General features: G+C 57.9%; 1 protein-coding gene across 1 annotated transcript; it reads left to right on the top strand.

Moving 5' to 3' along the window:
• Positions 1–223: 223 nt before the first annotated feature.
• SRRM3 (serine/arginine repetitive matrix 3) lies at positions 224–27,422 on the top strand. The gene is made up of 15 exons (XM_074557262.1): positions 224–439; positions 7,884–8,113; positions 11,284–11,385; positions 14,831–14,965; positions 15,076–15,156; positions 15,541–15,570; positions 15,978–16,046; positions 16,338–16,373; positions 16,980–17,030; positions 17,130–17,234; positions 17,882–18,053; positions 23,489–23,817; positions 24,532–24,759; positions 25,011–25,148; positions 27,067–27,422. The coding sequence occupies exons 2-15, from the start codon at positions 7,890–7,892 to the stop codon at positions 27,281–27,283; spliced, it is 1,917 nt and encodes a 638-aa protein (XP_074413363.1). The 5' UTR covers positions 224–439; positions 7,884–7,889; the 3' UTR covers positions 27,284–27,422.
• Positions 27,423–27,707: the final 285 nt, after the last annotated feature.

Genomic DNA, 27,707 nt, shown 5'->3' on the forward strand with positions numbered 1-27,707 from the left:
ACCGGCCTCTGTGTAAGGATGAAGCTCTGTGTAATATCGGGCTCTGTGTTAGTACCGGGCTCTCTGTAAGTACCGGGCTCTGTGTAAGCACCGCGCTCTGTGTAAGGATGCCGAGGGCTCTGTGTAAGTACCGGGTTCCGTGTAAGACCCGCGGTCCCGGAGCAGCGCGGCGCGGTGCAGGGCGCCCTCCGGCCGGCAGGCGGCGCTGCGGGCGGTGGCGGCGCGCTCCCCCGCGGCGGCGGCGCTCTGTGTCGGGCGGCTCCGTGTGCCGGAGCTGTCCAGCACTTCAGCAGGGGCCGCGCCGGGGCCGCGCCGAGGGGCCGCGGCCGGCGGGACCCCCGGCACCCCCGGCTCCCACCGGCACCCACCGGCACCCCCGGCACCCCCCGCGGCCCACAGCCACCCAGCGGGGCCGGGCCCAGCGGGACGGCAGGGCGAGGTGAGGCGCGGCCGGGCCCGGGGCTGTGGGGCCGGGAAGGGAGCGGAGCGGGGCGGGGGGCGGCGGGACCGAGCCGGGGCATGAGGGGGCTCTGGGAGGTGCAGGAGGTGCGGGAGGATGGAGCCCCCCCACCCATCCGGTGGTGCTGGGGACAGGCGGGTGATGGGCCCCGTGATGGGGGTTTAGGGGTGCGGTGCTGGGCAGGGAGCTGGGAACTGGGGTCTGCAAAGGGATGGAAGGGATGGGGAAGGCGTGCGGGGTATTGGGGGTGCTGGGACAGCTGGGGACCCCACGGGAGGGGTGTGCCGGGGGTGTCCCCTGTGAGGTTTGATGCTCCTGGGGGTGTGGGATGGGTGAGGAGTCTGGGGATGAGGCGGTTTTTGGGCTACAGGGGGTCCCTCCAGGGATGGGGATGTGCCGGGAGCTCCCTGGTGCTGGGGGAGTGACTGGGGGGAACCCACATCCCTCTTTCCATGCTGGGGGAAGCCAGGATGACACTGGGACAGTAGGTGACCCCCAGCAGTGGTTTCTGGCTGGGAAGGACGGGACAGGGATGATCCCTCAGCAGATGCTGGTGCAGGTGGGACACAAGGCTGAGACAAGGTTCCCAAAGCCCCTCTCTCCTCCTGCTGCGTGGACCCCCAGGCTGTGCTGGGGAGGGTTTGGCTGATGAGATTTCAAACCCTGCGGGTGTTGCACGAGGGAAGGAGAAGGGGGCAAGGCTTGGCAGCAGGGAGCCACAGCAGCAACTCAACAACTTTTGTTTTTTGGGAGTGTTCTGTGCTTCCCCTTCCCACATCAGGTTTGTCACCAGGGATGTCCAGGCTGTGCCATGCATGGGGCTGGGGGTGATGGGTCAGGCCATGGCTCAGAAGGACTTCCAGGGGACACAGGTTCATTCATTCCCTCCAGACTGGATGTGTCTTGGTTTGCCTGCTCTCCCACTGCTGTAAGGGGGTCCCCTGGGAGCCAGCAGCATTTGGGGGTGTCTCAGGTTGATGACAAATGTCAAGGACCGTCTCTGAGGGTGCAGATGCTCTCTGGTTTCCTTGCCCTGGCAAAGAAATGTGGATTCTCCTCTGGCAGGAGCACAGGGACACCCCCTGGGGGGGTGGGGGGGGGATTTTGGGGACAGTGTTTGTGTCCCCACACACACACATCGTCATCGCTCTGTCCCTCTCTGCCTCACACAGTGCCACCCTCTGTGCCTCACCTGCTTTCCCCTAAATCCCCCTGGCATCCCACCTGCTCCCCCTGCCCCAGGACTCATCCTGATAGCACATTCAGGGAACATTGGGGGCTTTCAGAGCCACAAATTGGGCAGGTTTGAAGGGAACCTTTGGTCCTTGGTCACTGTGGGAATGGCAAGCACAGGTTTTGCCAGGCAGAGGGGTGCAGGGGTCTTGGTTGGCTTTGTCTCTGGTGCCAAGAAAATGCTGCTTTTCGCCTGGACAAAGGGTCTTGTGCCCCAGGGCCAGATCCATTTTTGGGTGGGTGTGTGACAGCAGGTCCTGGAGGCTGCTGAAAGAGAGAGCAGAGGGTGCTCACCCCATATCTGGCCAGGGGATGCCTGGGGGTGCAGATCACCCTGTGGGGTTGGTGCTTATGCTGAGGGTCTGCCGGATATGGGGGTCCCCAATCCCCAGAGCCCTTCCTCCTCCTCCTCCTCCTCCTTCCTGTCTCCCAGCTCCCGTTTTCCCCGGCCAGGTGGCCCGTGGCTTATATAATGTGCTCAAACCCCGGAATAGCTCCTCCCGTTACACAACCACCCAGCCAGGCACGGCAGGGGGGTCTGGGGGGGATTCCCGGCTGGATGCTCCCCCTGCACTGGCCGTGACCCCCCTGTGCCCGCGGTGCTCAGCTCCAGGGGTTGTGCACCACGGTTGTGTCCCCGTTGGGGAAGGTGACCTCATTGTGACAGTCATCCCCCTGCTCCTCCATGTGCTCGATAATTGCTTTTATTTGTAGTAGTGTTGTTACTCCCCTTCCTCAGAGGGGTGATGGGCCCTGGGCTGACTGTGCCTCCTCCTGACTCCTTGCCCAGCACCCCAAAGGTGCAAAACTTGGGGTGGCTGCTCCCCCTCTCCATCCCCATTCCTTGTTTAAGCACCTCCTGCTTGGGGAAGGTCTAACAGGGCATTCCCAAGGGGATGAGGGAAGCGTGGCCAAAGGGGTACAGGGCTGGGGATCCCATAGGAAAACCCCTCAGCTGGATCTGCTGCCTCTCCCCTCAGCATGGGGGGGCTGCTGTTGCCACGTGGATGTGCTGCTCCTTTCCCTCATCCCTGATTCAGGAATGGGGTCACTGCATGGGGCTCCCTCCCTGCTATGGGGTGACCCCTTTCCCACCAGCTCCTCTCCAGCCAGAGCTGGGAATGGAGCTCCTCAACGGCCAACAGCCCAAGGGGTTCAGGCTGAGGGGGCTTCAGCTGCAGCATTTTGGGGACAGGAGCAAATCCTGGCTCCTCACCCTCCATTGTGCCCTTTTCCCTGGACCATCTCCAGGGGATCCCTGTGCCCACACCCCTGTGTGATGCTTGTCCAGTGTGGGACCAGTTCCCAATCCTGGCTCCCCCATCCCTACATCCCCAAGCCAGGAAGAAGCCCAGTTGCTTAGCAACTGTTTAGCTTCTCCACCAGCCTCCTCATCTATTTTAAAATATATATGTATTTATATATATATATATATATTTATATATATATATCTGCACAGACGTAGGTATGCACACGCATCTGCAGCTCCTGACCCCCCAGCCAGCATCCATATATTCTTTACTAATTGCTTTAAAGTCTGTGAGGTGTCAAATTCTGTTGAGGCAGCTGTAGGAAAAGATGCCCTGGGCTCGGGGAAATAGGGATGGAAGCAGTGGGACGGCTGTCAGCAAACCATTCCCACTGTCCCTTCCCAGGGGCATCATCCTTGTGCCTTGGGGCTGGAGGGCAGCGCTAACGAGCCCCAGAATGGCTGCACTTTTAAAGCTACATTTGCCTTTTTCCCTCGTTCTTCAAGGTCTGACTCACAGTTTTTGGCACTGGAAGGCAGCTCCGGAGAAGGTCAGCCCAATTAATGGCAGCAGCCCCGGACTTTTCCTCCTTGTAACTCCAGCTGGGTGTTCAGAGGAGGCTGCCTGCCTGGCCGTGGTGTTCTGGCATATTTTGTGTCCTGAAAAAAAAGATTTTTCTCCCAGCTGTCGCCAGAGCACAGACAGGGAGCAGCCTGGGATGGGGCTGTGCCTGCTTGGGGACAGGGTGATGGTTGCAGTCCTGATGAGACCCCAACAGGCAGGAGAACCATGGGGACCACCCCTGTCAGCCTCTCTGGAGCCAGTGGAGCATCCTCACCCCATCTGGGCTGTCTGCGCCGTGTTGGGGCCGAGCTCTGGCACGCTCCGCCGTCCAGGGAGCCTCCGTGCTGGGCTCGGTGCCCACATCCCGTGCCCGCATCCCGGGTGCTCGCTCACGGCCGCCCCGGCTGGTGCAGCTGGATGTGGTGAGAATTAATGGAGCGCCGGCCGGAGGCGGCTTTAATTAGCACCGAGGCACGGCAGGGGAGGGGGCAGCACGCCCGGGGACCGCTGCCGCCCTTCCCTAGCGAGGGAGGGACGCCGGGAGAGCATCCCGGCACCCGGGAGAGCATCCCGGCACCGGCGGCTCCGCGCTGCCGTCCCCGCTCCCCCCGGGAAGCGGCTCCAGCCGCAGTACGGCTGTGGCAGGGCCCTGCGGCGGCTGCTCAGTGCCCGGGGCTCAGCGGGACCCGAGGGGGGAGATCTCAGCACAGCCGGCTGGGAAGCGCCAAAGCAGTTCGGTGAAATAATGCTCTTTCCCCATCATTTTGTTTCTTTATTTTCGGGCTGGAGTTCTGGACCTGCGAGCTGGGCAAAGCCCAGCTGGAACATGGGGACATCCTTGGGCCACCCCAGGCCACAGGGAATGAGCTCCATTCAGAGCTTGGCTGGAAACCAGCAGCCCCAAACCCTGGCAGGATTGTGAGGCTGGGCCTTGCACGCCCTGTTCTGGCTGTGTGCAGTGTGTCTGTCCTTCTGTCTGTCCTGGCAGTCTCTGAGCTGGTAGTGTGGGTGTCCAGGTCCTCCACGCCCTGGGTGTGATTCAGCATGGCTGGGGAAGGAGGGAGAGACCAGGGCGTGGGGTGGAGGGTGGTGAATGGTGATGGAGGGTGAGGAGGAGGAGAATGGAAAAGAGGAATGAAGATGGAATATGGGGATGAGGAGGAGAATGGTGAATAGGGATGGATATGGACAAGGGGGATGAGGATGGTAGATGGGGAGGATGATGAAGAAGGGAATGAGAAGGAGGATGGGGGATGAGATGGAATTTGGGGATGAGATTGAAGATAGAGATGGAGGATGAGGATGGAGGATGGGGCATCTCTGAGCACTTCCAAAAGCTCTAATCCAGGTACCAGAAAGCACCTGCAACCTGCAAAGCTGGATTGACCTCCCCAAGGCCCAAGGTGGCCATAGGAGGAAGATCAGGATCCCAAAATCTGTGGGTGAATGCCTGGTTAATATGGGAAGAGAGGGATTTGCTCAGGGGTCTCCCCAGCAGCTCCAGCCCCTCGGGCAAGGGGGTTTGGGCCCTCCTGGGTGGCAGTAAGGGAATTTGGGAGGGGAATGGATACCAGCAGTTGTCCCCAGCTACATTCTGCAGCCTTTGGGAGTGTGTGGAGACACAAAGCTCACCCCAGGACGCCTCCTCTCCCTCTGGGCAAGGCAGGCAGGCAGTGGCTGCCAGTGATTGATGTTTTGTGGGTAATTACTGCAGATAATGAAATATTTAACCATCATCTTTATTATCGGGGTAGCTCCGAGCCTGGTGGGAAACCACTGCTGCTTGGCCAGGGCTGTGCTGATGGCTTTGGTGCTGATTTTGGTGCTGGCAGAGCCAGGTGGTCCCTGTGTGGTGGTGGCAGCCACTCTGTGTCCCTGAGCTGTCCCTTGTGAGTGCAGGGCTCTCCTTGTGGGGCAGGGAGGGCACAGACCCAGCTGGGGGACTTGATGTCTGATGTCTTGTCCCCATTGTCACCAGCAGGGTAGGGCTGGCTCTGTTTGGCACCCAGGGGCACCTTTGGAGAGCTGGGGGAGGGTTGTGGGTGGGTTTTTCCCGTTCCTTTGTTTCCCTGCCCGTGCCGTGGCTGAGGCAGGGGGCTGGTGGCAGCTCCCATGAGGACATTGCTCCAGGCTGAGGGGACACTGGGATGCAGAACCATGTCCTCCCCCAGTCCAGCTCCACCTGGTGCAAAGGGATTTCTCCAGCTCCCTCCTTTTCATGGGAACGTTTCAGGGAGCATTTCCTGCATGCCTCCCCCCACCATGCAGCCTTCTCTCACAGGTACCCATCCAGCTGCCAGTTTGTCTCCATCTACCTGCCCAGCTCCCTATCCCACACACTCTCAAGGTTTTTCAGCAATGAATTTATCCACTGCTGGGCTCAGGATAAAATGAATTCCCACTGGGGACAAGCAAGCAGAGGCTGCTGCAGGAATCATCCTCTCCTGTCCTCTCTCCTTCCCTGAGCCTCTCTGTGGGGAAAGATTTCTAAGCAGGGAGCTTCCCCCTTTCTCTAGCTTCCTTCCAGGTTTTTGGTTTCATGTCCTGATGGGAAAAAGAGGGAGAGGAGCCCCCAAGGCAGGTTTTTCTGCAGCATATCTCTCTTCTCCAGCCTGGAGCCATCCTGGGATATGGAGAGGGCTGGGTTCAGGGTGGGCAGGGAGTGTCACGGGGTTTGAAATGTGGGTGCTGCAGGCACAGGATTGAGCATCCAGGAGTGCAGAGCCCCGCCTGGCTCCTGCTGCACCAGTGTCTCTGTGGAAATAAAGGCTGCTGGCTCCTCTCTGCATGGTAGTAATGAGGGGGAAAAAAAGGAAAAAAAAGCCTTGTAATTAAGCACTCAGCTGCTGTCCTCCCTGGGCAGGCTCATCAGGAGATAAATGACTGTGTGGGGCAGCCAGAGGCAGCAGGAGAGTCAGGGATGTCCTGGGGGGATGCTGTGGAGTGGGAGACACCTCCTGGCCCCACCACCCCAGGGAGGGCTCCAGGGTATTTTCTCTTCTCAAACAGCAAAGAAACCTCATCAAAGCCCCTCATGGGTGAACTGCATTCCCACCCTGGCTCTGTCCCAGCTGGCCTGGCCATGGAGAGCTCTGAGCTCTGGTATCCTGGTGGAATGGCACACTGGGAATGGCAAACTTTTCCTGGGCTTGAAACAGTGTGGATCAGTCCACGATCCATCTGTCCTTCCTGCTTCTGGGATTAGGGATGCCTCCTTCCCTGGGCCAGGGTTTGCCCCATCCATGGGCAGCATGTGCCAGCCTCCATTGGCTGCTTCCTGCTTAGGACATGACATTCAGACATCACCCATCCTTGGAAAAGCTTCTCCAGCAGGATCCCTGGGATAGAAACACCTCAGAGAAGTGTCTCTCTGGCAAAAGCTGCTTCTCCAAGCCCAAATCCAGCATGAAGAGTGAGGCAGGATGCTCTGCCTCTGCTCCTGCTCGTTTCTCTTTGTGCAGAGCCCATGTAAAGGGCGGGTGGTGCCTCTGCAGCCTGGTGGAGCTGGTGGCTAAGGCAGCAGATCTCCAGTGGGAGCATCCCATGCTCAGGAGAGGGCTGGAGTGCTGGGCAGGGGAGGCAAACAGGGACAGCCAGGAATGGGTGCTCAGCCATGCGCCAATGGCCCCAGGGTGCTGAGACAGGGCTGTGTCTGTCTGCTTGATCCAGGAGATTTGGGAGCATCTCCTCCCTCAGGCTCAGGGAGCATCAGCCAGAGCCTCAGCATGGCAGGGCTGCTTGGGAACAGTTGTCCTCTTCCAGGGGTTATTTTTGGAGCCAAGTGAGGACACATTGGCTGTGTGGTGGAGAGAGGAGGCAGAGACACGTGAAGGTGAAGGAGCAGGGAGAAGGCAGAGGGGCAGAGGCTGGTGGGGATCCTCAGCTCCCCTTGCAGCCCACACTGGGACATGCCAGATGGTGCCAGGCCATGGCCCAGCAGCATCAGCAAGTTTTGGCTGCCTGAGCCAGACATGAGGATGTCCCACCACTGCAACTAAACCAGCCAGTGCAGCTGGGAAATGCAAGGGGGCATGGAGGACTGTGAGGGTGGATACCTGTCCCTGCTCCAAACCCACACTGCCTGACAATGGGGTTCATGGGGTCCATGTTCTGTTACTGTCTTGGGCCCCACAGACCCACCCTTGGCCAGGTTTTTCCAGTACAAGTCTGGAGCAGAGCATCCTCCTCTCTTTCCCAGGAGCCAGCCCTTGTCATGGTGACATGAGTCACCCCAGCCTTGCTTTTGAGGGACACCTAGTTAGTGTCACCATCAACCTGCTTTCAAGACTGATTTTACCCTCAGGTCCTCACAGGGTCCCCTCACTCTCACGGGGAAGCAGGGCAGGCACTGACCCTTCTCTTCCTCTCCCTGCCAGGCAATCATGGCTCTCTACAACAATGGGGCTGACGTGCCCTCGCCCCAGGAGGCCTCCAATGGCTTCCCCCAGCCCGGAGCCTCAGGAACGTGGCACAAGGGCGAGGAGGAGGTGAGGCTGGTGGAGCCCAGCATGGTGAAGAAGGCTCACCGGGAAATCCTGGACCACGAGCGCAAGCGGCGCGTGGAGCTGAAGTGCATGGAGCTGCAGGAGATGATGGAGGAGCAGGGGTGAGTGCTGGGCATACTGGGGATGGGATCCTTTTGACCTGTTTGCACCTTGTTCTCCCACTTTAAAAAATAAATTCATGTGGCAAGTGTTTGGAAGTAAATCCATTTTTGGGTGAACCATTTGGAAGTAAATCCATTTTTGGGTGAAGCAAGCAGCTTTGGTGGGTTGGTCTGTGGTGGGAAAGGCCTAGGAGTTCATCCACTTTGGTGGGTTGGTCTGTGGTGGGAAATGCTTAGGAGTTCATTCATTTTTGGGTGAACCATTTGGAAGTAAATCCATTTTTGGGTGAAGCAAGCAGCTTTGGTAGGTTGGTCTGTGGTGGGAATTTCCTAGGAGTTCATCCACTTGCCCTGCTTGGAAGTTTGGGCTCCCAGCTTGTCCTGCAGGGAAAGCTGAAACAGGAAGGAGGAGTGAAGTTGCTCATGGGTGTGCAAGTCATCAGTGCCACCTATCCTGTGCCCCACATGCCTGGGATGTGAGATCCCAGAGGGAAGCTGGGGTTTAGTCACAAGAGAAGCCAGTTTAGGGCTTCAGTTTGCGCTGTTTTTCTTCCCCTCCCCAGTTTTGGGGTGACAGGACCCTCTGCCCCCATCCTGCCAATGCCATGGCCACTGCAAGCTGCTCCCCAGCCTTTATTCTTGTTGGGAAACAAAGGGATAAGGAAAAAACCAAGGGGCTGAGGAACATCCTGGGTGGGCAGAAGGGATTGGGGGGCCAGAAAGGAGCCCCCCATCCCTGCTGGGCATGGCTGTGCTGTTTTTGGCAGCAGCCAAACATCCTGATCGCTGTGACAGCTCTCTAAAACCTGATGGATGGAGCAAATTCTTGGGCACACTCGGGTAGGTGGGGACTGGTATCAGCTGGGGAGAAGGAAAATGGATTGAGGGAAGGCTTCGCCAAGGCTTTCATTAAGAGTGCAAGCGTGACCTAGAATTAAATTGTCTCACACTGACTGGAATAATGATTGTGCCTAATTTGTCATTATGGAAATAAATAAGGCTGACCTGGCGCTTTGGGGAGCCCTGAGCCTCCTGTCGGGTTCCTGAGCCCTAGTAGGGATCTTACTACTAGTAGTAGCATTACTGCAATGGGTAATAGCAACACTGCAAGCAGGATTGTTGTTATTGCTGTAATTGCTTTGCTGTTATTAAGGCTATTAATAACACTGATGATGGCGATACGCTGAAATGATAATATAATTACAGTAATAATCTTGGTCAACCTGCTTAATCCTCTGCCTGCTCTTCCGCTGCACACAGGGGCTTTCCAGGGGGGTTCCATGAGAAGGGATTTGCACCCCTGAGGTTTCTGCCTGCACCAGGGGCAGCCTCCTGGCCATGGCCTTGGGGGAGTTGTTGATGAGGGCAGAGCTCCAGGATGGATGTGAGTGTCAGCAGAGGGGATTCTGCAGGGATTTAAGCACTCCCTTGTTTCCTTAAAGGAGGATGGCTCCTCCTGCCTGTGCTGTAGCTCGCTCCAGGCTGCCTGCACTGTTATTCCCTGCCTGCAGGCTGGATTCCTTGTCCAGAAAAGAAGCGTCAGCACATTTTCTTTCTTTCCCAAATCCATTCTATATGCTAAATGCTAAACCAACCCCCTTCTACAGGGTTATAAGCAGCACCAGGGGAATGCAGGGGGGAAAGGGCTGGTGCTGCTCCTGCCTCCATCCCTGGAAGTGCTGGGGAGTTCCTCCCCTTGGCCTCCCCCCACAGATTTGCTAATGGCCCAGCCGCAGTGGCCCATCTGCCACCTCCTGTTTAGCCTCATGTCCCCTCTCCAACAGCACCGGCCCTGTTCTTAATATGCTGCAGCAAAAGCTGATCTTGGGCAGACATCTTCCTGCTGCTGTGGGCTGGCTGGTGTCCATGGGATGGCTGGGGCTGTCAGCTCTGTCTTCCTGGGATGGCCACTCTGCCCAGCTGGGTGCACTGCCATCGAGGGAATGGAGCAGAGCAGCATTTGGGGGCGCTGCCCTGGTTTTGGGGCTCCCCATGCCCAGGTGCAAGGCGAGGGGAAGCAGCCAGGCTGCCTCCATACCCTGTTATGACCCTTCCTTCTGTGTGGAGTGTGGCTGGGGAGTTAATGAGAACCTTTCAGTGCAAATGAGTTCGTTAATATTAATTCTCCTCTCCTTGCTGTTCCCCTTCATGGACACTGCAGGAGGGGTGGGTGGTGCCACGTGCCCTTCTTCACCCAGGGCACCCAGAGCACTGCAAGAGGCATCACTGTCCCCAGCATGGGCTGTGAAGTGCCAGCCTTGGGGACTGCAGGGCTAGGCCTGGCTCTGGCATCCAGCTTTCTGGGCTGGTGGCAGTGATGCTGATGGGGTGTGATGGAAAGGGTGGGCCATGAGCAGCCCCTCTAGAGTCTGTGGCTGAGGATAGGGACACACACAGAGCCTGAGCTCTTCCCTCCCAGGGTGGCAGTGTGGTGGTGACATGAGGTCCCTCTCCTAACCCTAACCCTCTCCCCTGGGATGATGCCAAAAACATCATGGGTCTCTCCACTCCATCCCTCTGTTGGGATGTTTTCAGTTGAGGAGGATGCTCAGCTGCCCTTGTGCAGCCATGGGTTGTGGCACAGGACCACCTGGCCAGGGCTGTCACCTGTCCCTTCGCAGGGACACCTCAGGGACGGCAGGAGTGCCGTGTTTGCAGTGGCTGTTCTCAGATGCCAGGACACAGTGATTAGTGTCTCTCGTTAATAACCCTGCGGCTCCTGAGTCAGCGCAGCAGCAGCGCAGAGCTGGCACAGCTTTCAGGGCACAGAGCACCAGGGGATGTGCAGGGGGAGCTCATGAGGGGACAGAGATGGTGGGAGAGAGCCCCAGAATCACTGGCTGCAGTGGTGGCACTGCCAAGAGGGTTTGGTGGGCACTTGCCCCAAATCCTGGGTCTATCATGGGAAATGGCAACTTCCTAGTCATCCTTTTCTTTTTTGGTGTCCCTTCTGCCAAGCACTGCTGGGAGGAGCAGGCAAGAGAGAGGAGGACATAGCGGTGGTAGGGGACCAAGCAGAGGTCCTCCTGATGACTATCACCATGCCACCTCCCCTTCTGATTGTCCCCTTGGGCCATGTGTCACTTCCAAATGTGTAGAGTTCCTCAGCAGATCCATGGGGAGCCCATGTTCCAGCCACAGCAGCTCTGACCACATCTTTGCCCATCCAGGTACTCTGAAGAGGAGATCCGGCAGAAAGTGGGGACCTTTCGGCAAATGCTGATGGAGAAGGAGGGAGTGCTCACCAGGGAGGACCAGCACGGGCGCCAAATGTAAGTCAGGCAGCTTCCAGTTGGTCCATCTGTGTGTCTCATCCCAGAGAGACACGTCCCTGATTGCCTCTGAGCATCAGTGGGTGGGTGGGTGGATGAGGGTATATCTGGATGGATGGAGGGACATGGAGAGGGTATAAAGTGATGGAGGGATGGAGGGATGGAGGGATGGATGGATGGATGGATGGATGGATGGATGGATGGATGGATGGATGTTGGCTTTGAGTCAATGCTTGCTTGATTTGATGGTTGGTTGATTGGTTGATTTGGTGACTTGATGTCTGGTGGTTGATTTGTTGATTTGATGGTTTGATGGTTGATTTGATGGTTTATTGGTTGATTTCATGATTGGTTGGTTGGTTGGCTGTTCAGTCAGTTGGAGGCAGGATTTGCCTCTCTAAGGCAGTGTCCTACCTCTGGAGAGGTTAAAGGTTATCCTGCACTGTCATTTGGAGACCTCTGGGTGCTGTACAGAGGCCAGCATTGCAATGCTCCAATCCCAGAGGATGAAACCCAAGTGCAGAAGGTCTCAATGCTTGGATCACTCCACCAGCCAGGGGCAGAGACCCCATGGAAGAAGCTCCTCCAAGGAAATCCTGTACTGTTCCTCTGCTTCTAATCACTCCTCACAGTGCCTGGTCCTGGGGGGCTGCATCTGCCCTGGAAGAGGACTTTGGGCTCAGTTTGGGGTCCAAAGCAGCCCAGCTCCTGCTGGGGACATGCCAGTTGCTGCTCCTGCCCTGCACTGGACTGCTCCCTGCCTCACCAGGGTCCACCCCAGCTTGATGATGATTTATCAGTGCAATGCTCAATGGCCCAGGCAGCATGGCTGGCCTGGCGTGCACCATCCATCAGCCTGGAAACCAGGTCACTTGGGACAGGAATAGATGCTTCAGGTTCACTGAATATTAATGCTTCATTAGGGTCAGGAAATCAGGGCGAGGGGGAGGCAGGGAAGCCATGGCAGCAGGGAGAGCCTCCCTCACACCACTCTGCTGGCACGCCAGGCAGGGTGGGACACAGGGACATGGCTGTGCCCTGCCTGCATGGTGCTCATGGGCCTGGGACAGTGTGAACATTCAGGATGCTCCTCCTCCAAGCAGGAAAAAACAAGGCATGGGGGAAACCAACCTGCCCAGGTCACTGAGCATCATGCCTGAGGTGTTAACAAGTGGCCTTTGCTGGTGGGGGCAGGAGTCATCTCCAGGGCATCTTCCTGGCAGGCTCGTTAGGGCCAGCACTGTAATGAGCACATGGGGAAGCCAAAGGTGCCTGAAAGTTACTCAGGCAGCCCTGGCTGTCACCTTTACAGGCTTGGTTTTGCAAAACGAAGGGTAATCATTAAAGATTAGCCCCAGGGCTATAAATAATAGTGCTGAGCTGGAAGGAGCAGTCTCACAGCAAAGGATTGCTCGGAGGAGAGCAAAGCCAGAGGCGCTTGAGGAGGCTGGGTCCAAAGGAGGTGGCTCCTCAAGCAGCAGGGATCTGAGCTGCTGGAGGATATCCTGAGTGCCAAAGGTCTCTGCTGCACGAAGAGGCTGGACAAGGGAGTTAAATAAGCTTTAAATAAAGAACCTCAGCCCTTGTGGTGGCTGGGAGAGTGCTCAGCAGAACATCTCGTGGGCTGGTCCTGCTCCAGCTCCGCTCTGGGCTTTTACCGCACGGTCCTTGGCTGCTGGGACTGCAAGCCTGAACCAGCTGGTCCTGTTTCAGAGCCAATGCAAGGGCTCAGCATCATCTGCATAACTCCCCAGGGAAAAGTGAGGCGTCGAGCAGAGCTGTGACCACCTGAGTCCCTGGCTTTGCTCTTTGTGCTCTCCCAGCTCTTGTCTCTGTGTGCACAGCTCAGTACAGCCCGGTCCCCAAGGAGAAGGGTTTGATGGACAGGCTGGTGGGATTGCAGACAAAGGCAAGTGTGTGCTGGGCAGGGAGGGATAATTGGAACAGCACAAGGCTGGTCTTGAGCTGCTGAGCACAGCTAATGGGTGAGATGCTGGCAGCAGGCTCTGGCAGGGAGCACTGCCTGCTCACAGAGCAGAGACACACACAGAGAATTAACCCCGCTCCCTTCTCTCTTTGCCTCTTTTGTCCCCCTTCCCACGGTTGGGTGGGTGGTTGAAAGGCTGATTCTACCTTTGGGACATGGCCAAAGCAGGAGTCATGTGGAGAGGACCCAGCCAGCCATGGTGGTGGCACAGAAGGGAGCCCGAGTCCTGCTTGAGCGATCATCCATGGTCAGGGGAGGTTGCCTCGTGCGTGGTTTCGGTCCAAGGCATCTCTAATTAGGTTAAACAGCCCATGGCCTGCCTGTGGCCAGGGATGCCAACACGTGCCACTGTCAGATCTGCAGTCTGGGACTGGGAGCTTCCCTTTTCTCAGGCAATGGCCAGGCTGCCAAGGGACTGATGCTGTGGGGCTGCACTTCTCCACCAGCATCCCTCACTGCTCATCTCCAGGCTGGTGGGGGCAGAGGAGCCTCCATCAGGTTTCTGAGGGCAAATCTCCCTTGGGAAGCAAACACCTGGGCTGGTGTAGTGCTGGACACTCTCCATGCCTGTCCACATCTCTTAAGTTTCCTTCCAGTGCACCTGGATGTCCTTGTCCCTCCATGGGTGAGATGTCCTACATCCCCCAAGAGCAAATGAGAGGCTCCCTGTGGGTTTTGCTCCTGGGGCTGATGGCAGAGCCAGCCCAGGGAGGTGGGGGCATCAGGAAGAGGTTGGGAAGGGACTCCTGAGACTGTCCTAGTCCAGCTGCCAGGCCTCTACCAAGCCCTGCCCACAGCCCTGGTAGTCAATGGCAACCTCATGCCGGTTTCCATGGCAGTGGGAAAAATTAATGCTGATGAAGTCACTCAGGGGAGAGAGAGAGAGACCCTGATGGCTCTAGGCATGATGTCCCCCCACCCCTTCTTCACCTGCTCCTAGGAGGGACATTGGCCATTACCTGCCTGAAGCTCCAGGGCTGAGCTGGTGGCACTGTGGGGTGCTGGCCTCAAAGCCCAGATCACCCTGGGCAGTTCCCACCTAAATTTCCAGAGCTGGTCTTCTGCCAGCTCCTCTCACCGTTATCCAGCCCTGCAACCCACCTGGGCTGAACCAGGTCCTGCTCAGCCCCAGCACTTGAGCCAAGCCAAAAGGGGCTCAAACGAGGGTGAGCCTGGGCCCTGTGGGGAGATGGTGGCCTGAGTGTCACAGTGTCCCTGTGCCAGCCTGGTGAGGATCTCTACAGGAATTGGAGCCACAGGAATACCCTGAGCAGACCTCCACCCTGGGGCTTTGCTGTGTGTGGACATCAAGGGACATGATCAAGGTTCCCTGGGGGATGCTGTGGCAGAGGCAATGTCCCCCAACCCCTGTAGCTGTATTGGGGCTGCTCCAGCTGCTCTGGTGGGAAACAGGGAATGGGGACCCCCAAATTAATCCTGCTCTTCCTCCTTTGGCAGAGTGATAGAGAACCACCACGGGGCAGACGGGGAGGAGTACGAGGTGGAGTACCCTGCCTATGGAGAGGGCTGCCTGCTGCAGTGTGACTGCTCGGCCGAGTGCTACCGCGAGGACAGCGGCCACCGCGAGTACAGGTCTGCGTGGCCTTTGGGGACCTGCAGGGCACAGGGTCCCCATCCAGGGACACAGAGCCCAGGGGCTTGTACTTTCTTCTTTTCCTAGCCTTGTCTGCTGTCTCCCACAGGTTGAAAAGACGCTCAAGCAGCTCCACCTCTCCTCCACCCAAGAAGAAAAAGAAGAAGAAATCAGGCCACCGCCGGAGCCGGTGAGTCCCCAGCCATCCCTGGGCTGTCCCCTGTCTCTGGAGGGCAGCTCACCTCCCAGCTCAGCCCTTTGCCAGCCTCTGGAGGGGCAAGTCACCCCACTTTGGGGGGCAGTACATCCCTGAATGTGCACCCTTAAGAGGTGCAATGCATCTGCATGTAGTGATACTGCAACACATATGTGTGTGTGCACACACCTACTGCATGCCCTGCTGGGACCTTGCCTGGTCCATGTGGGGAAGGAGCTTGCTGCCACAGGGCACAGCAGCAGGCAGGGTATGGCTCTGTGAAGGGTCCATCTGCCCAAAACCTCACCACTTAGCACTGGCTGCCTGAGCAGGATGCTGTCCCTAATGTCCCTTTCTTCTCTGCCTTTCCCATGGCAGCAAAAAGAGGAAACCCGGCTCAGAGCGCAGGTGAGTGACCACTGGGCTGGGTGGGCTCTGAGGTCCCCTCTGGGCATGCAAGACCACTGGGCACAGACTGACCTCTGCCACCCACTGTCCCCCTCTGAAATCCCCCTGGGAATTGGCCACCTTGTCTCCTGCTGGAGGCAGTAAAGCCCACGAGGTGGCAATGAGACACAGCAGGATTTGGGCATTCCAGAATTGAAGGCAGCCAGAGCCCTGCTGCCAAAAGTCCCTTTCTGTCCCCCAGCCCAAATCCCCCAGGGAATAACTGCCATGTTATGTTCATGCATCCCATGGGGTGGTCCAGAGGAAGCAGTGTGGCTGGGGGTGGTGGGACCAGGCTCCCCTGGGCCAGAGGAAAGAGGCTGGGGAGTGCCTTGCTCCCTGCTCAAGGGCACCCACTTCCCCTCTAGCTGTGACAGCTCTTCACCCATCCGCAAGGAAAAGAAAAAGAAGACTGGAAAGAAACACAGACGTGACAGGTAGGATGGACACAACAGCAGGCTGGGGACAGCAGGGGTGGCTGGGAACAGAGGGGCTGGGGACAGAGGGCTGCTCAGGCCCTTGGGCTGGGGTAGGATTTAGAAGTGGATAGGATGACTTTTCATGGGGCCATCACCTCCTCACAGCCACTGTCACCTGCCCCATCCAGCAGCCCACCTCAGGGCCATCCTTCTGTGCTTCTCCTCATGCCTAGAAACTGCCCAGCCTTTGCTCCCCCCTGGCCAAATCAGTGCAATCTCCTTCATCTCTGCCTCCTCTTCATCCCTTAGGTCTGAGTCGGGGTCACGAAAAAAGAGAAGACACAGGTAAGGGTGACAACCACTCCAGTGCCACCAGCTGCCAGCTTTCCCTGCCAGGGACCCCCTGTGTGCTGCCCTCCTGCTGTCCCCTCCCCTCTGCCCATCGTGATGGACCTCCCCGCCCCATAGCTGGACACTGCTGTGTGTCCTCTGCCCTTGGATGTGGCACAAGGCCACTCTGGCTGACTGTGGGGCCCCAAATGTCCCTCAGGGGAGATGAGGGGATCCCAGGCAGCCACAGCCAGGGCAAACCTTGATTGTTGCCCTGCTCTGCAGATGCCCTCCGCCAACACTGCTGTTCTAGGGTGAAAGGAGTGAAAAACACAAAAAGGGCACCAGAGAGGGCACAGGGCAAAACAAGTGGGGGGGTGACAATGGGCTCGAGCCCTGAGGATGCTGAGCAGAACCAGTCCCCCTGTTTTCTCCTGCCTGGTCTCACCAACCTGCACCTGACACCACAGTCCCACCAAATCCATCTGGGATCCCCACCATGCTTTGAACCCCAGTGGAGCCCAGCTCCAGACCAGGCAGCTCCTTCCCCTCGCTCCTCCTGCAGCCACCCTCAGGTGCTGCCCCCGCTCCCACGTCTGCAGCTTTCGGCTCTTCCCGCAGGTCCCGAAGCCCCAAGAACAAACGGAAAGATAAAAACAAAGAGCGCAAGAGGTGAGGGCCGGGCCGGCGGGGGTGGCGGGGCTCTCTGTGTCCCTGCGTGTCCCCCGCGGGCGCTCAGCTGTCCCTCGGCCCCGGCCGCCCTCTCCGCAGGTCCCGCAGCGAGTCCCCGGCCTGGCGCTCGCACCGCCGCAGCTCCTGCAGCTCCCACAGCGCCTCGCTCTCCTCCGACGACAGCGGCTCTAAATCCCCGGGCAGGTAAGGGACAGCCCGGGACCCTCCCTCCCCACCACCACACCCAGCCCCAGAATCCACCATGGGACACTGTGGGGTAGAGGACAGGGACAGAAGTGTCCTTGGAATGGCACCTTTATGTGGTACAGGGCAGGAGGTGGGAGGCAGAGGTGTCCCAGGAATGGGGACCTTGGAGGATGGAGGGCAGAGGCAGATGGCAGAGGTGTCCCAAGGGAGAAGACCTCAGGGAATGGAGGGTAAAGGCAGGTGCCAAAGGTGTCCCAGGGATGGGGACTCTGGGGGATGGAGGGCAGAAAATGGGTGACAGAGGTGTCCCAGGGATGGGGACATTGGAGTATGGAGGGCAAAGGCAGGTGGCAGAAATGTCCCAAGGATGGGGACCTCAGGGGATGGAGGGTAAAGGCAGGTGGCAGAGACATCCCTGAGACAGCCATAGAGGGGAGTGGGATGGTGCTGCAGCATCTCTGGAAGGTTTGGGAACATGCTCCTCAGCCGGGGTTTCAATTTTTAGCTAAAGACAGCACAAAGCACCAATTCTCACCCCATTTATGGCTTCGGCACTGCAGCCGGCGGCTCTGCCGGAGCCGGGCCAAGGCGGGGCGGGGCTCGGGGCCGGGGGTGCCGGCAGCTGACGGTGCTGTTCCCCTCAGGGTGAGCCCCAAGCGCCGGCAGGATGGCCCCAAGGGCAGCAGCGCCCGCTCCAGCCGCAGCCCGTCCTCGCCCTCGCCCCAGCGCTCGGCCTCGCCGCACCAGAACGGGCACAAGGGCAGCGCCCAGAACGGCCGCCACAGCCACGGCGCCCCGCTCCCGGAGCCCTCGGATGTACGTAGGCTTTTCTTGGATCACTCTTCGCTTCCCTGCCCTCCTCCCTCCACAGGACTGCCCCCCTGCTCTCTTCCTTCCCCACTCGCTCGGCTCCCCGCCCTGCCCAACCGGAGCACACGGGGGAGATGTGGGGTGCAGGCTGCACCCTCCCAGCACTCACCGACCCCGCGCTGGGTGCACGATCTCCCTGGGGGAGCCAGCCCGTTGCCCTGGGGCAGAAATCAGGGCAGCCAACAGGTCATCCCTGTCCCAAAGCCACACGTCGCCCTGTGTATGTCACCCTCTGGGATGATGGCTTGGCAGGCCAGCATCACCTGCCAGGGTCAGCACTGGGCTCAGCACCTCCCTGAGATTGATCTCAGGCAGCCAAAGAACGGCCAAAGCAGGAAAATTCTTGTTTGCCCACCAACCCCAACTCTCCCTAGTGCCAAAGGCCAGCACCAGTGCTCAACCACTCTTGCCTGGTTAGGGTTTGGAGAGGATTTGATGCTGGATGCTCAGATTTTAGGACCTTGAGGTCCCCATGGCAGGTGACATCAAAGCTGAGCATCCCCAGCTCTGCCTCAGCATCCTGAGGTGAAAATCTTGGTGAAACCCTGGGGGCTTCTCCTTTGCTGAGTGGGACAAAGCCCTAACCCAGGGGCTAGCCCCAGTTTAACCAGTGCTGGCATGGTGAGGAGCCTGCTTTGGCTAAGGGGGGCTGAGTGAAAGCAGGACACTCCACTAATGGAGCCCACACAGCTCCCCAGAGAGCTTGATTCCCACAGCTGAGATCCTGGGCTGGCAGCACCGACACTGACACCCCAACACCTGCAGGACCAGGGGCACCCCAGCAAACAGGGTGCACATCCACACATGCCCTTCACCCTCCCCAGCCCAGCACCCCAGCAGCACCAGCACCCTGCCCGGCTCTCGGGGCACCTCTCTGCTTTCTTCTTGGCCGCGGTTGCGGCGGGGCCGTGGGGCGGGTCGGGTGCCGGGCTGGCCCCGCTCTCCCCTGCCCAGCCCAGCCCAGCAGCGCCCAGGCCGCCGAGCTCCCTTGGCTCCCCGGCACCAGCGGGACTTTTCTCCAACAACTTTCTCTCTTTCTCTCTCTCTCTCTTTCTTTCTCTCTCTGGTTTCTATTTTTTATTTTTTTTTCTTTTTAATCCCATCTGTGTTTTTCTTTAGCCTCCCATTTGAAAAAAACCCAAACGGTAATATACACTTCCATTTCTTGCTCAGCAGAAGCAGGGACGAGGGGGAGGGAAGGGCAATGAAACGTGCTTTTTTTTCCCGCCCCCTTGTTTTAGTTTCCTTTCTCATGATTTATTTTCTTTTCCCTTGTGATGTACAGAAATGCAAACGATATATATTTCTCTTATTTTTATTTCCCCCCACCCCGTCGTCGTCGTGTTGTTCTAGAATTTTTTGCTTTTGTGTGTGTTAATGTGGAGAAGAAAAAAAAAACAAAAACAAAACAAAACAAAAACATAAGCCCGATGTGTTTTCTAAATATTTACGGCCGCTGAACATTGTATTTCCATTTTCTATATTTTGAACAAGGAATTTAAAAGGGAAGAGAACCCAGCAGCTCTGCACTGCAAAGGAGCGAATTGCCCTTTTCCTCCTCAAATTGGTGTCCTCGGCTGGATGCTGCTGCCGCGGCGAGCTTTTCCTGCCCGGCTGCAGGATGAGGCCGCGGGCTGCGGGGCTATCCCGCATCCTGCATCCCCACAGGATGAGTCCCCAGCCCCCTCCCCACCTCCCGCAGACCCCCCCAAAAGCTCCGGTGCCCACCCCAGCACCCCCAGAGCCGCTGGGTGCCCCTTTTAAATACCCAGTCCTGTCTCCATCCATCCCCGCTGCCTTCCCAGCCTTCCTCCTGGGTCTCTCCTCCTCCTCCTCGCCCACACGCACCCTCCAGCCCCTCTCTTTCTCCGGTTTTCTTTGGGCCGACACACCCCGACATCCCTCGCCGTGTCCCACCTCCATCCATCGCCTTCCCTGCATGTTACCCGGGACTTTGCCATGTTTATAGAGTGACTTTGAAAGAGTGAACCGCAGCCTGATCGGGTTACAGACACCAGCCAGCCACCCCCACCGCGGCCCCCCCGCTCGGCGGAGGCCGCAGCCTTCCAATTAAACAAACAAACAAACAAACAAAACATTTTTTAAAAAGAGAATAAAAATTAGAAGCTAAAGAGACCAATTTTAAAAATTATTTTAAAAAATTCTAAGCAAAGCAAACGGGATTAGCCGAGGGGTCTGGATCGCCGTACTAAAGAGTCCTTGTCTTTTTCCCATTCTGCCCTCCAAATGTGGAGATTATTGTTTTCTTTTTTTATTATTGCATTCCTGTCACTGCCAATTCCAAAGGTAGGTATTTTGTCCACCTCTGCACGTTCACTTCTGCAGATGAGCCTGTTGAAAAGCACCGTAGCTTGATTTAATGTTATTTTCTCTTTCTTTCTGACTTTCTTTCTCTTTCTTTCTCACTCCCCTTCTCTGTCTCTCATTTTGTCTCTTTTTGGTGGCTATATATAATTATTTTTTTTTATTTGTATGGTTTTCCCCAGTTAGCTGCAAAGCCATGCTCTTCTCTTACGTTCTTTTTTTTTTTTATATATATTTTTTTGCCCTGTCCACGTAATATTTTTTTCTTTCTTCCCCCCTTTTCTCTTCCCCGTCTCCTCGTGCTGTCGGTAGAATGCATTTCTGTGTCTTTCAGCCCTCTGAATTTGTGTTCGTTTCCATTCAGGGGCCGAGCACGGCTGTTCCCTTTCAATCCCCCATTAAATGAAGGTGAAGATATTTAGGGACAAACAGGGGCAGTGGCCACGGGTAGAAGTGGGCACAGGGGGTTTTGGGGTGGATGGATGGGGTAATAAATGAGAAATTTGGGGAGATGTGTGGGTTTAGCCCCTCTTCAGGGGGAAAAAAACCCAGCTTAGGGAAAATACTGAGAGAGGCTGCAGTAGGGAAAGTTTAAATCTTTCTGTGTGGAGAGAGGCAGGTCCAGGACATGCCAGCCTGTGAGGGGCAGGTGACAGCATCCCTGCCCTGGCTGTCCCATTCCCACAGGTGCCTAGTGTGTGTTTTCTGTCTTAGGCTGAGGGAAATTCCCTCTTTGGCAATTTGGGTTTATTGGAGATGCTTTTACCATTGCTGCCTTCCTGCACGCCAGGGCAGGAGACTCCAGGGTTTGGGTGGGAGCCCTGCATCCCACAGCCCGAGCCCATGGCATGGCCAGCGGCCAGCCAGTGCCAAAAAACCACCCTGGCAGAGAGGAACCCCCTCTGTTTATCTCTTCATCGGCCTCTTCTTCTTCTTCATCATCTTCTCTGCTTTAATGTTCCTCTCCTGGGATGTGGGGCTGGGCATGGGCTCCCCTGGTCCCCCTTTCTGTGGCTGCTGATCCCCCTGGAGCAGATCCTTGCAGGGCAGCTGGGCAGGGCTGATCATCACTGCCAGCCTCCCCCTTGCTGCAGCCATTGCAACAGCAACTGGTTTTTAATAAAACCCCCAAATCCCCTCATTTTGGCTGCAGCTTGCTGCTCTGTGGTTGGAGGAATTGGCTTTTCCACGGGGACAAAGAGGTGGTGGAGTGTGGAGCAGTCTGGGATGCTCAGGGACATGGAAGCTTTGTGTCCCTTCTGCAGCATCTTCGTGGTGGTCCCCAGAATCCCAGCCCTTCACCCTGCCCCCTTCTTTTTGGGGGGAGAAAAGTGGCATTGAGAACACAGTGGGATGGGTGGAGAGAAGCTCAGCCTCGAGGATTCACTGACCATTCATTGGTGGGATGGTGAGGAACAGGGGTCACCAGCCCTGGGCGTGGTGGCACAATCCTGGCACCACCCCAATATCCCTGAACCCCTTTTGATCCCTTGGCTGGACTCAGGGATGCCCTGTGCAGGATTCACCCTCCAGGGATTCTCAGGGACCTGGCACTGGGCTGTGGCTGGGGGGAAGGAGACCCCAAAGCCCCCTGAGCTGAGGTTTGCCAGCTTGGGCAGGACTGGTGTTACAGGAGCTGTTTCCACCCATCTTTTTGGTCTCGTGGTGTTTGCAAAGATGGGAGGAACACCCAGGCAGCGTTTGTGGCTCAGAGGAGCTGAGATATTTGGGAGCCTCAGGGCTGGGCAAAATCCCTTGAGGTCTCAGTGCTCAGGGCTTGGCCACGGTGGTGGGCCAAGGTTTCCCCTCCCCGTAGGAGAAGTGAGTTGGTTTGTTTTATTTCTCCTCTCTCTGGCTCTGTCTCTGTCTCTCCTCCTTCTCTCGCTCTTTCTTTCTCTCTTGCATTTTTGTGAATCTAATGATGCACTTATATTGCCCCGCTTTTCCCTTCTCTTCATACCTTACCTACTAAAGGAGGAAATGCCACTTTTTTGGTAAGTGGATGTTAACCAAGAGGGACTTAAAAAAAAAAAAAAAGCATATAATGGAAAAAATAAAAAAAAAAAAGGAAGCAGAAAGCAAAGTCTGTGTTGAGTGCTGATGAGGACTTAGCAGTTCCCTGCAGAGTCACAGCTAACAGCTCAATGCGTGTCCCAGGAAGAGCTCAGAGACATTCGTTTATCTCAGTAACGAGGACATTTGTGAAGTTTTGCTTTGTTTTTTATTTATTTATTTTTATTATTTAAAAAAAAATTGATTTGATTTGGATGGTTTTTCTTCTTTCTTTTTTTGTTGGTTTCTTTTATGCCTTCTCTCCCCTCCCCCCGGCCCCCTCCCCTGCCTTGCCCTCCATTGTCGCTCTGTGCCGTTTTTTCCTCGTTTCTGGATTTGTTTTAAGCCGAAAGCCGTACTATTGATAAAATCTACACGTATCAGAACATATATCTCTATATATGTGCATGCCTCTGTGTGAGCAGACCCCATCACCTCCAGCCCTCTTTGGTTCGACCCTTTCCCCTCGGCTCAGTCTGATTTACTCTCCCCCACTGCCCCACCTTCCCTTCTCTCATGTCTTTTTTTTTTTTTTTTTCCCCCATTTTCCTTCGTTTGGGTTTTATCCCCCTTTTCCCTTCCCCTTTCTTGGTCGGGGCGGGCGGGCACCAGGGTTTGCTTTATCCCCTCTCCAGGTGTTTTTTGGGGTGGGGGGGTGTTTGTTTCTTTCCCTTCAAGCTTTCCCTCCCCGACGACTTGGGGCTTCCTTGGATTTATTTCTTTTCCTCCCATCCCACCCCTTCCTTTGGGTTTTTATTACGATTTGAGTTGAGTTCTATTTTTTTGGCGTTTTGCATGCGGAGGTTTGCATGACCCACGTTGTTGAGGGCGAGAGGAAGGTGCAGAGTAGCGTCTGTGTAGCCTGCCTTATGCGATGTGCATTGACGTTGTGATCTGCGCCCCCGGCCCGGCGCCCCCCGTTAAAATCCCCTTTCTCCTTCTTTCTTCTCTCCTTCCTCCCTTCCTCCTCTCCCTCCTTCTCTCTCTCTCTCCCCCCTTGCCAGAGGCCGGCCTCGGCGTCCCCCTCTCCGCGGGCTCACGGCAGGACGGAGCCGCCGTCCCCCCGCAGCCGGGGCGGCCGACACGGCGCCCGCAGCCCCCGCTCGCCCTCGCCGGAGCGGGCCAAGCACGGGCACCGGCATCGCTCCCGCAGTGCCTCGCCGCCGCCCCGACACCGCGGCCAGAGCAAGGGGCGGCCCCCGGGCCCCCGGGAGGCGCCGCCGCCGCCGCTCAGCCCCGCCGGCTCCAGCAGCGACTCGGAGGGCTCGGCCGGCTCCCACCCGTACCACCCGCCCGCCGGCCCCGACAGGAACCACGGAGCGCACGGCAAGAAGTAAGGGAGTGCCCGCGATGGGCTCCTGCCATCCCTGCCCGGGATCTGGCATCGGGTGTTTGTGGTGCAGCTCCCTGCGGGCACCTTAAATCCATCCACGCAGAGATCTGGGGGCTAAGCTGAGGATATGGGAGCCGGGCTCGGATGTTTGGGGTGCAGCTCCCTGTAGGCACCTTAAATCCATCCAGGCAGAGTCCTGGGGGCTGAACTGAGGATATGGGAGCCGGGCTCGGATGTTTGGGGTGCAGCTCCCTGTGGGCACCTTAAATCCATCCAGGCAAAGCCCTGGGGAGCGTGGCAGGGTTGGGATGCTCAAGGGATGGAGTGGGAATAGAGTTGGAAAGGGACAGGAATGGGGATGGCAATGAGGACGAGTTGGCGATGGGAATGGCGATGGGGACAGACCCGGGGATGGTGATAGGGAAGGGATGGGGATGGGGAAGAGCCACGGTGGGTCAATGGTAAAGGCCATCCCTGCAAGAGATTATCCCACTGAAAACGGCAGTGCCTGGATGGCAGCAGGGAATCACAGCATCCCACAGGATGCGGGATGCCAAGCAAATGAAAATCCTGTGCTTTACAGTCAGGGATGTAGCCCAGTCAAAAACTCGTGTCATGAAGTGTTCCTTATGGGAACCTGGGGTCCCTGGCTGGGGTGGGGACACTCTGCCAGCCGGGACAGGTGCGAGGCCGTGCTGGCATCTGCCCTCACAGGGTGAAGGAGCGGCACCACCGGGGCCGGCCCAACAGCAGCTCGGAGTCGTCAGCCAAGCACTCGCGGCACGCCTCGGAGCGGAGGAAGAGCCCGTCCCCCAGCCCGGGCCAGCGCAGCAGCTCCTGGAGCTCCAGCGGCTCCCTGTCCAAGTCCCGCTCCCGCTCCCGGGAGAAGAGAGCAGCGCGCAGCCGCTCCCGCTCGCCCTCGCCCAAAAAGCCAGCCAGCAGGTCAGGCCCGAGGGGACAGGGGCACTGGGACACCGCGGGTGCCAGGGGGCTCAGGGGGCGTCGCGGCTCAGGGCGGTCCCGGCTGCCCTGGCACTCGGGGAGGGGACGTGTCATTGTTGGTCACACTGAAAACGCCAGCCCCAGGTGGGAGTGACATCCAGGCAGTGACTGCTGCCACAGGGTGTCCCTGCGTGCCACACGGGACCCCAGCCCGTTCCCTGACCCTTCTCCTCCTCCTCCCCGGGCTGTAGAGAGAAGGACAACGAGCCCCGAACACGTCACGGTGACCCCGATCCCGCCCGCCCCCGGCGCCGCTCCAGGAGCTACTCCCCCATCAGGAAGAGGAGACGCGACTCGCCCAGCTTCATGGAGCCCAGGAGGATCACCAGGTGTGTCCTGGCACGGGACAAAGGCTCTGCCACTGCCACAGTCACTGCCATTGCCACTGACACTGACACTGCCAATGCCATGGCCACTGACACTACCCAGGGCTGGGCTCTGCTGCCAGCTGACCCCAAAGGGGGCCTGAATGGGCAGATGGATGGATGGATGGATGGATGGATGTGGGATGGATGGATGGATGGATGGATGGGGGATGGATGGATGGATGGACGGACATACAGATAGACAGATGGACAGATAGATGGATGGATGGACACGTGGATGGATGGATGGACACGTGGATGGATGGATGGACATACAGATGGATGGATGGGTGGATGGACACACGGATGGACACACGGATGGACAGCAGCAGCTCTGTGGATGCACAGACAGCTCTGAGGATGGCTGGGTGAATCAGCTGGCCCAGACAGATGGGTGACCAGACTGCCTCCAATGCTGTGACCTTCTGATCTCTTCCTATTTCGAGGCAGGAAAACAGGAATTAATTTTAATCCGCTGCGCGTATTCCAGCAGCGCTCACGTCCGCAATCACGTCTCTCCTGCCCTCCAAAAGCTGGCTTCTCCTCCTTGGGATCCTATTGCCTCAGGATCCTGAGCTGTAAGACAGGCAATATTTCCTGCCAGACAAAACACTGTGTGCATATGTAGCACCTCGTTAAGATGCAGCACTGGCGGCGGGGCCGTGCCCAGCCCAGATTACCTCCTTCCTGACCTATTTGTCTCTCCCACTATCAGCTGGGTGATCAGGGGGGGCTGGATTTTCAGAAATCTGCCTCCCTGTGGGAGGGATTTTGTTTTGCCTGGGCAGGGCTGGAGTTGTCAGGAGGGAGGACAGGAGAAAGGACAGGAGGAACACTGCAGAGCCCACGGGTTAGAGCTCCCCACAGTTCTCCCTGATGGATGCCCTGGAAAGAGAATGGGCTAGAGAAGCTGCTCCCAGCCCAGCCCAGGTGCCACTGTCTGATTTTCCATCCCTCCTGCTCCATCCAGGATGTCCCCAGGGAGGTGGCAGGGCTCAGCTGGAGAACACAGCCCATCGTCCCTGTGGGGACCATTCACCTCATCCCATCACCGTTCTTGGGGGAGATGGGGGTGGCAGACCCTGCTCTGCTCGGGGTTCAGGAGGAGCAGAGCAGTTTCTGTGAGGTGTAGAGGATGCTGTGGGGAGGGGGCAGCCAGGGAAACACCCCCAGCCCCCCTTGCCTGCCCCAGAGCCCAGCCAGGGGCCCCAGTTCCTGTCCCCAGTTCCCATCAAACCCTCCACCATGTGGTCCTACCTCAGTGATGCCAACTTCTCCTTTTCCATTTCATCCTAAGGTCCCTCCCGGAGAGCATCGCCGCCAGCCTGGCTCCCAGGGTAACCTTCCCCCTTCCTCCTCCTCTTCCTCCTGCTCTTCCTCCTGGACCCCTCTGTGTCTCCTCACACCTCAGGATGCCCTCAGCACCCAGCCACTCTCTGGTCCCACTAACACCAGGCTGGGACAAGGGACAAGGACAAGGGGCCGACTCCCGATGTCGCTGTCCCCTATGTCCCCGTGCCTCCCGTGTCCCTCCTCATCCTCAGGCGCCGGGCGGGCTGCAGCTCGCCTCCCGCTAATCCCGAACGTCTCTTTTTCAGCAGCTTTCAATCTTTGGTGTCTGGGAAACACAAAAGCCACATTAACCTGCTCACTTTCCGCCCTCGACGCTGCCTAATCCAGGACTAACACCGCGGGGGAGGGCGCAGGGGAGGAGGAGCGGGATGGAGGGATGGATGGATGGATGGACGGGAGGTGATGCCGGGTGGCCGCATCCTGACGCCGCTGGGATGCTTGGCTGCCCTGCCTCAATGCTGGGGGCCCAGCGCCCTTCCAGCTTCCAGGACCCCCTTCCCCTGACTCAGTTTCCCTTTTCCATTCGCAGCGCCCGCAAGCGTCCCATCCCCTACTACCGGCCCAGCCCCTCGTCCTCCAGCTCGCTGAGCACCTACTCGTACAGCCGGAGCCGCAGCCGCAGCTACGACAGCTACAGCTCCAGCCGCAGCCGCAGCCGGACTCGCAGCCCCCCCAGCCGCTCCCGCAGCCCCAGCCGCAGCCCCAGCTACAACAGCCGCAGCAGCTCGGAGAGCGCCGGCTTCTGAGCCCCCCGACAGCCCAGCTCTGCCCCCAGGAGGGACGGGACCCGCGGGGAGGTGGAAAGGAGCCGGGGGATGCTCAGGATGGACCTGGCAGCTCTGGGGGAGAGCACGGATGGGAACTCAGATGGGAACGCCCTGGGAGGGGGTGGCTCCCCCCGCCCGGGGGTGTTTGGGGTCGGGATGGGGAAGGGGAGGATCTCGGATCTCTTCTTATTTCTGCGAGTGGGGCGGGGTGGGGCGGGCAAGCACAGAGCGAGGGAACAAATGCTCTGCAGAGACCTTGGGGCCAGAGGGTGGGGGTGGCTGGGGACACCCCTGGCGTCCCCCTGTGCTTCTTTTGGGGTTGTCTGACTGTTTTTTAGCACAAGAGCATCCCGGGGAGGTGGGCAGATGGGGGGGCAGGCTCAGCTGGAGGGTGTGATGCCAA

Source organism: Zonotrichia albicollis, chromosome 22 (genome assembly GCF_047830755.1).
Source record: "Zonotrichia albicollis isolate bZonAlb1 chromosome 22, bZonAlb1.hap1, whole genome shotgun sequence".
Lineage (NCBI taxonomy): Eukaryota > Metazoa > Chordata > Aves > Passeriformes > Passerellidae > Zonotrichia > Zonotrichia albicollis.